At 35.9% G+C, this 11,191-nt stretch overlaps 1 protein-coding gene across 1 annotated transcript in view; it reads right to left on the minus strand.

Moving 5' to 3' along the window:
- The window catches only part of LOC121738754, a 127,918-nt gene that overhangs the window by 35,233 nt on the left and 81,494 nt on the right, over window positions 1–11,191 (minus strand). Inside the window, exon 5 of the mRNA XM_042130989.1 lies at window positions 5,595–5,751. Within this exon, the coding sequence (XP_041986923.1) occupies window positions 5,595–5,751 (157 nt within the window). The remainder of the gene's footprint in view (window positions 1–5,594; window positions 5,752–11,191) is intronic.

An 11,191-nucleotide genomic window follows, 5' to 3' on the forward strand; every position in this document is an offset into this window, starting at 1 on the left:
GCTTCGTAATCGTAATTAATTTTGCGCTCAAACGATTTCCTGGGAGGATTTTCGGTAGTTCAATATATATAATCGGATCATAAACTTGGTCCACGAATTTGCATTACACTGTGCCTAATGTTCATATTGGGCATACGCGATATTATTTTTACTAGAGATCGCCCAATGGTCGAAATTCGACCTTAATTTCAACGACATACGGCACCTATATTTTGTAAAAAATATTGACTTTATACATATTTTTTTCAACTCAAGAGTTGAAAAAAATATGTATAAAGAGCTCAGCTGGGTCCCAGAGACTTGTCTCTGGGACCCAGCTGATCTCAGACTGGCCGTGTAAGCATTGTCTTCTATCTAAGGTAAGGTAAGGTATCTAAGATTCAATAAAAAAAAAACTATAATCCATTTTCAATTTGTCACCTTGTTGTCAATGTTATCAACAGACTTCAACCATAAGTAAAAGAGTTATAATTCGTATGTATAGGCTTGTCAATCAAAAATCTGTCATTTTACTAGTGTGTGTAATGTTTTATTTGTTAAAAAAATGTATGATAAAAGCATAATTTCAAAATAATATTAGCTCGGTGCACTCCTTCACCATATAAACTATAACTGTGCAAAATTTCATTGACCTACGTTTTCCCATTTTTCGTCAAAAGGGATACAAAGTTTTTGGCTCACGTATTAATATATAGATATAGATAGATGCTAATTCTTAATAACAAATTCGGACGATTTAATACTTAATCTCCGAGGCTATATACGACTTTATAATAAAATACCACCTTTCTAAATTGTATACTAACGCTAAGCAAAATTGTGGGTGCAGAAACTGCAGATGTTTAAAGTCGTGTTCGTCACTGTACGTAATACGGATTTCAAAGATGGGTAGATTTCGCCTAAAGGCAGATATTTTAAAATCCCTGTCACCAATTATTGGTGTCAATCAACAATTTAGCTGAGTACAAATGGAATCGGAAATTGTTTTTATTAATTTACCAAAATTGTACACCCTTCATTTCGAAAGTATCATGCCTTATCTGCATCTGGTGTGTCTCCTGAGGGCCCATTTAATTTGTATTAAAGTTTCAAAACAGACGCCTCAAAATTTAAGTCAGCTTAATTTTATCTCAGGAATGAGCTTACTAAATGTTGGCACTTTATTATTCCCTTAGTGCACTTCAAGTGTCATTAAGGGCTAATCTTCAAGTGTAATGGACTTTCAAATTATCAGAACAATGATCCACTTTTCAATAAACTTGGTTAATTAATTATTAAACTTAATTATTTTGGCAACATACAGCAACGATGGCTGTATTAACTTTTGCTAATCTTATATCTTTAAACGAGCAATTCTTGTATATAATATATAATTGGAATCTCGGAATCGGCTCCAACGATTTTCATGAAATTTAGTATATAGGGGTTTTCGGGGGCGATAAAGTGATCTAGCTAGGAATCATTTTTAGAAAATGACATTTTATTCGTGTTTTATCTATTACCGAATTACTAAATTAAAATGACAGTTAATTTTAATGCTTGTCTTGGTGTATATTTAGTATTCACGTTAAATAATTTCTAAACCTAAGGGCCTGTTTCACCACTTCCTGATAAGTGATGATAAGCTATCCACCAATTAACTTGACAGATCAAGCATGGAGAATCTGTCAAAAAAGTTGTGAATAGCCTATTCGGCACTTTATCAGAAAGTGGTGATACAGGCCCTTATAATAATATTATTGTCAGCATAACTATAATACATAATATTATAAAAATCGTCTAAGGGGCTAAGTATATTAATGGAATAATATTTGAACGCGTTAAAAGCCTGTTATGGACGTCATTAATTTATCTATACGTATCTTTCTTTGTCTGGACTTTGAATTGTGAACATTAGGAATCTCCAATAAAAGGGTACACGAACTTTCCTCAAGGCTCTCAAGTACTATTCCCATTCTTAATGGTATAGATTAGTTTAATTTATTATGTTCCAACGGAATCGAACGAAATCTAGGTCATTAGTCACCGTTACGATTTCAAAATTACTCTCTGAATACATTTTACAAGATTTTTTTGTATCTTTACACCACACCTGACTCCGAGCGAGTTTTCGTAGAACTTTTTTACAGACAACGGAAATACATTTTTAAGTATCTACATTTATAAATGCTAACGATGATTGACTAGTAGTATTTTAATTGGATCTAGGCATGGACGTATAAAAAAATCGGCCAAGTGCGAGTCGGACTCGCACACGAAGGGTTCCGTACCGATTTAGAGCAAAAATAGGCCGATTGCGTTTTTGTGTGGAAGCCACCCTTCATTTTTTATTTTATGTTATATATATATATATATATATATATATATATATATATATATATATATATATAACATAAAATAAAAAATGAAGGGTGGCTTCCATATATATATAAAATTGGAATCTCGGAATCGGCTCCAACGATTTTCATGAAATTTAGTATATAGGATAGGGGGTTTCGGGGGCGATAAATCGATCTAGCTAGGAATCATTTTTATTTGTCATTGTCATCGAATACCGAGCAAAGCTCGGTCAAATAGCTATAGTATATTTATACGTGAGACAAAAAATTTGTATCCCTTTTGACGAAAAATGGGGAAACATAGGTGAATGAAATTTTGCACAGTTATAGTTTATATGGTGAAGGAGTGCATCGAGCTAATATTATTTAAAAATTATGCTTTTATGATACTTTTTTTTAACAAATAAAACATTACACACACTACAACACACACACTTAGGCAAAATTACAGATTTTTGAGTGACACAAGCCTTAGATTTCTACATACGAATTTTACTCTTTTATTTATGGTTGATTGGTTGAAGTCTGTTGACAACAAGGTGACAAATTGAAAATGGATTATATTTTTTTATTGAATTTTAGATATCATTATTGATATCGAGCAATAATAGCCAAATAAATCACGTTTGTTGTATGGGAACCCCCCTTAAATGTTAATATTATTTTGTTTTCAGTATTTGTTGTTATGGCGGCAACAGATATAAACAATCTCAACTCTCTAGCTATTACCGTTCTTGAGTTACAGCCTAGTGACATACAGACGGTCAGACGGACAGACAACGAAGTCCTAATAATAGGGTCCCGTTTTTACCCTTTGCGTACGGAACCCTAAAAACTCTCTACCGGGGGTGGTAATACCATCATTATATTAGGCCACCCCCGACAGTCACATTAACTCTAATGTGAAAATCACTCAATTTCAGATAATTTAAACTTTTTAAAGAGAAAAACAATGCAGTATCAGGAGGCCACATAAGTGAAACAGGTACACTGTTTTGTGAATAAAGGACACAGCTCAGTCATTAACTGTATGATATTTATATGGCTCTATAATTGGCTACATAATGCGACTAGTATATAACGCTAAGGGAAGGCTCTCTATTTTGTGCAGTGTCATCCGATTGTGAGTAAAAGCCTTAATTAACGGATGTACGCACGAAATTGACTTGCAATTTTTGAAGCAGAAAGTCGGCCTAAATAAGGCCAGTGTGAAATGCAAATTTCCCGAGTCTAGCCCGATTTGTCGCTCGATATATCGCCGAAAATGTCTCGTAACTCGTTGGCTATGATGGACTAATGTAAGCTATTACGAACGAGTAGGATATATTTATATGATTGCCCATAATCGACTTTATTTTGTACTAATGATGACGATCATAATCATGGTTCAAATTTGATTTTGTCCAAGTCCAAGATGGAGAGGGGCTCTTAAGGTGGCGTGATTACATTTAGTTGAAAGTGGGTGTATTTCAGTCGTACCATGTGCGTACAAGCAATGGTTCTTGGTCACGGTTGGTATTATAGTACCCGTGGTTTCCAAAGCGGTTCCGAGGTTTACGCTAACGCTTGAACCTTACAAGAAATGCTCGCGCCCATCCAATTCCTTTCCAAGTGCGTTAATAAAATCCTCGCTGCTGCGGCTCCGTTCTGTCTGCGCCGACCCATGATAGCCGGCCGATAGTTTGACCAAATTGGAGTTTGAGTTCATTATCGGCCGATACAAATAGTAAATTCGCACCTGATTCTGATAAACCGTTCGCCTAAACTATCGACCGACTAAAAGTATGAAGAGACTGTTGAAAGTTTGCAGTCTGCGGGGGGTCTAAAAACTGCCCTAAAAAAACTAATGGTTCTTAGCCGGCAGGGCTTAGAATCGTTGCGGTGTAACGGATATTATTGGTATTTGTAATAAAATTAAAACTTTGAATTCCGTCTAAACTTTCTTAGTTAAAAAAAGGTAGTATGATTTCGGATACTCGTTGAAACGAGTCTCCTCTGGTTTCGAGTGGTTTGTTTTGTTTATTCACGAACATTAAAACTCCTATTTCCTTTCTCAGCTCTCTAAGTACCTGCATACCAAGTTTTATCAAAAACGGTTTACCGGTTTAAGCAAGAATAAGTAACAGAAAGACACGACTTCGCATTATAATATTAGGATGGGTGGATTTGGAAGTATGGAAGTATCATGGATATCTCTCTGGACTTTCTTTTTCTTGGCAGAACCCCTTTTAAGAAGTGAAATTTTTGACGGACACCCATAAAAAAGAATGTTTTGTCTTCTAATTAATTGTGTTCATGCTGGTGTTTGATGACATTTCTAAAAACAATTTATGTGTCGCTCACGGAACCCCAAGGTCTTTACGGAGCCCCAAAGCTTCGCGGAGCACACTTTGAGAATTGCTGCCGTGGACAAAAATTGTAATCGAGCCTTGGGATGTAATCGCTTATGGATCAAGAAGGTGCGGTTTCTTTTAGCGAATCTCTAAAAATAGAACCAATAAATTATGACCGAAGACGAATGCTCAAAGGCGAGGTATTTATTACTGTGATTAATAAGAACAGACGATTTATGAAAGTATCATTAATTTCGTGTAATATTCTAATGTTTTTAGGAAAGCAATTTTAATGATTTGTATCTGAGAATATATTTAGCATAACGACACCTGTATTTCCATTTGAACGCCTTTGATGCAAATATTATAGACGAAAAGGATTTAAAAGTGAAGCTAACGTATAAATTATTAATTATTAGTATTATTAATTGATACCTAATAATAATTAATTGATACCTAATAAATTGATACCTAAGATAACAATAATATTTTGTATAAGTGTGTGCATTTGCACGTTAGTACTTACCTACATTTGTATTTGAATATTACGTTTGAAATGTACCATCAGAGAAGTAGATTCATAGGCAGATAGCGGACCTGCATAATTTGGTCGCGTTATGTCAAACCTACATATAAAGCGGGCTCCACACTCGCGGCGTGAAAGCCCGCGAAGGCCGCGAACCGCGAGTGGAGGGTTTCGCGTATTCGCGTTCGTGCTTCGCTGGAGCCCGCATTACAGCTAACATCGAATTGACTTAATTCTACTAAATGACGTTGGTCTGACTCTGTGGACTGGCTATGAATCAATTTATTCGATGGTACATTTTAATTTTCTTGAGGTAATTAAACACCTCGTCCTGAGCCGGGTTACATAATTGTTGTAGTTAAACGCTATTTAAAAAGAGCACATTTTAGTACTTACCGTTCCAGTCAAATATGTCGTCGATGTAGGTGGGCGTCTCGGCCCACATAAGATAGGCGAAGACTTCATCCGACGCCGGCGACATCGCATAACCCTGCAGCTGTGGGATCCCATTTGCGCTGAAGTCCGCCAGCTGGTTCGCCAGCTCATAGTGCGCCTGCAACATTGACGAACAATTAATACCAGTACTGTGGAATGTTGCGTATTCGTCAGTCGCCACTATATACGTATGTGAGATATTTTTTTTTCCCACAATTTCAAATTATCCCACATTGTATATGTAGTGATTCGATTGAATGACTAGTGCATTCATTGAATGGCACCATTCAATTGAATGACTAAAGGACGCTCATGTTACGCTCCAAGACCAAACCGCTCAGTGAGCGTAAAAATACCTCAAGACGCGTTGTAGTCACAGTTGTGTTTATGATATTAGATACAAATCCTGGTAGTCAAGAGGCGGGGTAGAGTGACGCCAGTGGGGTTGTTTTTGATATTGCAGTATATAAGGCGGGTTGTCTGATGGAAGGGGCTCACTCTCTCTCTCTTGTCACTCTGCCTCCTGTCAATGTGAATTGGCTCTGAGTACTTCGAACAAAGATCGTTATAGGATAAGTATTTAATTGGTTTTACCAGTATCTCAGAGATTCCATAATATTTTATCATTTAACCAGTTGGCTAAGCGTCATCTAGCTGTAGTATTGAACGTTGCAGTCAAAAAGTCGGCTACACGACGTATAGCCGTGTGATTGAATAGCGTTGTTCAGTCAAAGGGCTAGCTGTTTAATTGAATGGTTTTTTTAAGCAGTCGACTGCGACATTAATATTGAGATTAATTCGTAAACCAACAAATCACAAGTAAAGGGCCTATCAGACAGAGAGCGGTCACGCGTTAAAGCGTTCTGCGTTCGCATTCTACGTTCGAGCGGTTAGTCACACGCCCCCGTCCACACAGGATAAATTCAAACCCATCAATTCAGGCCCCGGGGATGCGTAAACGCATTCCCCCAACGCAAAAAAAAAATCTAAACGCCCCGTGTCAGTATATTATTTATGTATCGTAATACAACACAAAGAGCGCACAACTGACCGCTTGAACGCTTAACCGCGTGACCGCTCTCTGTTTCTGTCTCCCTAAACCTAAGTAGACTAATCGGAATATTGTGTTAGAGCTACAAGCAAGCGCCCTCGGCTATAAGCGTTATAAAAAGATTAAAATCCCATTTACATTCTATCCGGAAGATTTTACACCTGTGGAATCTTATTAGAAACACGTTTTTTTTACTTTACAGGCTTTGGGGTTTAACTATAGTAATTTATTTTTAAACTACAAGAAGCTGTAATAGATAGGAGTAACTGTACTTTGCGAAAAAACTGCTCAATATAATATTGTAGTTAGATGAAATAGTAGTTAGATCCTGATTTTCCACTAACTGCATGCATTTAATTTTAACACATTGTCAATATACCACACAAAATATAATTTCTTTGTAATAAAATAATTAATTACGAGTGTAATTAACATTTAATAACGTTGAAAATGGAGATATTAATATACGAATTCAAATATATCCTTAATGAGTTGTTACCATACGTCATAATTGGTATTCGATACTCGGTCCAGTGGACTTACAAAGTAGGTATTGCATTAATAAAGGCTTTCTCAATCGGGGAAACGTCGCGTTGCATACGTAATAAAATATTCACGATCCTCGATATAACGACTCTATATTTTGTGACCAAATTCATTCATTTATTTTATAGATAGACTAGACGACGGCCGCGACTCCCTTGCGCCAAATTTCGTTTATCGCGCATAGTAGGAAGACCGTGGGAGCTCGACCTTCACTGATCTGATAACCAGATGAGAAGTATTTTTTATCAAATATAATTTATGAACAAATATGCCTATAATTACTTGCCTATCTAAAAAAAAGTGATCATGGCTATTTTTAATTAAATTAACTTTAATCGATTTTTTTCATCACTTTCATTCTTTTGATAACCAAATAAATTTTATTTCCCTATTAGTTTTTAACACACATAATATGCCTCAGCAGGCTTGCCTACTCATTTATGTGTAAGTATAGCTACCTGGCAAGCCGATGTGAACAGGTAAGTCAATATAAGTAAGGTGACTCCATCGTTCTGCTAACTTATCGAAAGTTATATCAAGTTTTAGATTATTTTATTACAAAATCAGTCATATAGACATACCTGCAAAAAATCATACTTAAAGTACTGTTGCCTAGCTAAAAAATAGCCATGAGCACTTTTAAATAGGCAAGTAATTATAGGCATTTTTGTCTATCTATATATATAAAACTCAAAGGTGACTGATTGACATGGTGATCTATCAACGCACAGCCTAAACCACGGGACCGATCGGGCTGAAATTTGGCATACAGGTAGATGTTATGACGTAGGTAATCCTTTAATGCCATAATCTATGACATATTTTATCGACAAATTGGCCCTCAAATTTTATCTCTCTTTCACGGTTGTAAAATGGCAGCCATTTTAGTTTTTCTCGGGCTTTCACACTAATCTGACCAGTACTTCTCATGTAAATATCCTATGAAGATAGAAAAAGGTCTCATTTGATAGTTAAGCTTGTGGACTACGCTTACACAGGCAATATGTTATAAATTTCGTGGAATTAAACATAGAAAAACCAAAGTTTAAGAAAAAAAAAATGTGTATTCTTTAATTAATGGCTTTTTGTGGAAAATCTAGCAGATTAAACTTGTTTTAAAAAGATAGAGGAGGTTTTTATCTTAAATAAATTCTTTACTTAAATGCTCTAAGTCAGATAGTTTAGAAGTTATAACGATTTTCCTATGAAGGAAGGTCAGACTAGTATGAAGCCAGAGAATTTTTTTTTTTTCTAAAGTTAGTTTTTTTTTTCAAATATTTGAAAGCCAATTTGTCACTAAAATATGCCATAAATCATGAGTTCGATTTTTTTTTCTCCAACTTCTGAAAAAAAATTCTCTGACCAATACTTCATAGGAAAATCGTTAAGTATAACTTCTAAACTATCTGACTTAACGGCGGTTCCCAATATTTGATCTATCTCTGGTTTGGCCCTACTAGAGATAGGAATAACTCACATTAGACATTAAAGACATATATATTATGTCAATTGTGAGCTATTCCTATCTCTAGTAGGACAAAACCAGAGATAGATCAAATATTGGGAACGGCCGTTAGAGCATTTAAGTAAAGATTTTATTTAAGATAAAAACCTCCTCTACCTTTTTAAAACAAAAAAAGAACCAGTTTAATGTGCTAGATTTTTCACAAAAAGCCATTAATTAAAAAAAGACAAAAAAATGTATGAAACTTTGGTTTTTCTATATTTCATTCCACGAAATTTATAACATATTGCCTGTGTAAGCGTAGTCCATAAGTTTAGCTATCAAATGACACCTTTTTTGTCTTCATAGGGTATTTACATGAGAAGTACTGGTCGTATTAGTGTGAAAGCCCGAGAAAAACTAAAATGGCTGCCATTTTACAACCGTGAGAGAGAGAAAAGATTTGAGGGCCAATTCGTCGATAAAATATGCCATAGATCATGACATTAATGGATCGGACACCGGTGTCGGGACACATTGTATAATAATACTTCTTAACGCGAGCGAAGCCGCGAGCAAAAGCTCGTCATTTATATTTGATAAAAAAATGTCTCATCTGGTTATCAGATCGGTGAAGGTCGATCTCCCACCGGCTCTTAGACCAGCAGTAACCATACATTTTTTCGTGATAAAAAGTTTCCTATGTCCTTTCCCAGTACTGATGTCTCGATACCCAGGAAAATCGGTTCAGGGTTTGGGCGTGAAGGGGTAACAAACAGACAAGACTATGACGTTTATAATATTAGTAAGTATTTAATCCGTCTACAATTATAGTCACAAGTCAAGTTCTCATAAAATCGGACATTCGGTATATCTTTCATAATATAATATTATGTATTGTTGCTCAGAACAAACATTTGCATGGAGTTATTGCTACTCATGCCCTACTTTTGTGAAATCAAGTTATTGAACAGCAATATGTGTAGCAATATGTAACTAGATTATCTTTCTTCAACATAGCAAGATCGTATAATACGACGACATTTTATATTAAATTAAATAATTATTATTCTGTCCATTGCTGAAAAGTGAAAACTACATTAATAGTAGAGGAGCCTAAGAGGGGATATCCCGACATGCTCGAGCGTGTAAGATTAAGCTTGACATAATATTGTGTCTAGAGTTATCATAGCATAGAAATCAGATTTTTAACGTGGTGGGTTAAAAAAAAGTTATTTTCGAATATTGAGAACTCATATCTGTCAGATCAAGATATGGGTCGTTTAGTATACCCGGCTAGAGGTGAAAACTCCGGAATGTTTCTGGATTTTAAGAAGTTTTCAAGAAGTTTGCTCGATAACTTCCTGAAAACTTCCAAATTTGGAAGTTTTGAAAACTGACATTTATCTTATAAAGACATTTGTGACGTTTATTTTTAAATGCAAACAACACTAAAATTATGTACTTTTATAAATATAAAAACGCTCTTATTATTTTTATCACTTTCACCTAATGTAAAAAACCTGCTAGGTCTCCATGACGCTCGAGTAACTACAGGAGTAGCACTCTCGGCTCCTATAAAATTAATAATAGTACTCTGGAGCGGACAGAGGGATCAAATCCAAATTAATTTGTATGAAACTTTTGACAGCTCTCCTACATTTGATATTTCATAACTAGCTAGCTAACTAGCTGTCTATACTCTAATAGGATGTCACGCTCACCCTTAAATATAAACTTCATTTTTGACTACATTTTGACCGACTTCCAGAAAGGAGGAGGTAATACGTTCGGCTGTATATTATCTTTTTTTTGTATGTTCAACGATTACTCAGCAGTTTGTGGTCCGATTTTCAAAATTCTTTTTGTGTTATATAGGATTTAAATCGAATTTAGTACCATGTTCACAAAAGTGGTGATCTGATGATGGGATCTATGAGGAATCGAGGGGACTCCTTGAAATTTGTATGGAAACATAATATTATAGTGATTTCGATTTATTCTGAAGTGTTCGGGGCATATGCTACCAAAAAGTAAGATTTCGCATCAGGTTATATCCTGGTTCCGAAGGTACCCAACAGAACTTTTGAATCCTTATAGATACAGGTTCGGGGATTTTGGCTTTGTTTAAACAACTAAAAGCAATTTTTTTTTATTAAATAAGGGGGCAAACGAGCAAACGGGTCACCTGATGGTAAGCAACTACCGTCGCCCATGGACACTCGCAACATCAGAAGAGCTGCAGGTGCGTTGCCGGCCTTTTAAGAGGGAATACGCTCTTTTCTTGATGGTTTGCAGGTCGTATCGGTCCGGAAATACTGCTGGTGACAGTTCATTCCAGAGTTTTACAGTGCGCGGCAGAAAGTTAGGTACGCGAAAAACGCACTGTGGAAGACTGCCACTCATCAAGGTGATGAGGATGGTATGTTTTTCGCGTGGGACGATAGCGAAAAGTTGCAGGTGGTATGATTCCGAACAATTCCTCAGAGCACTCCCCGTGATACAACCGATAGAGGA

Source organism: Aricia agestis, chromosome Z (genome assembly GCF_905147365.1).
Source record: "Aricia agestis chromosome Z, ilAriAges1.1, whole genome shotgun sequence".
Classification (NCBI taxonomy): Eukaryota; Metazoa; Arthropoda; class Insecta; order Lepidoptera; family Lycaenidae; genus Aricia; species Aricia agestis.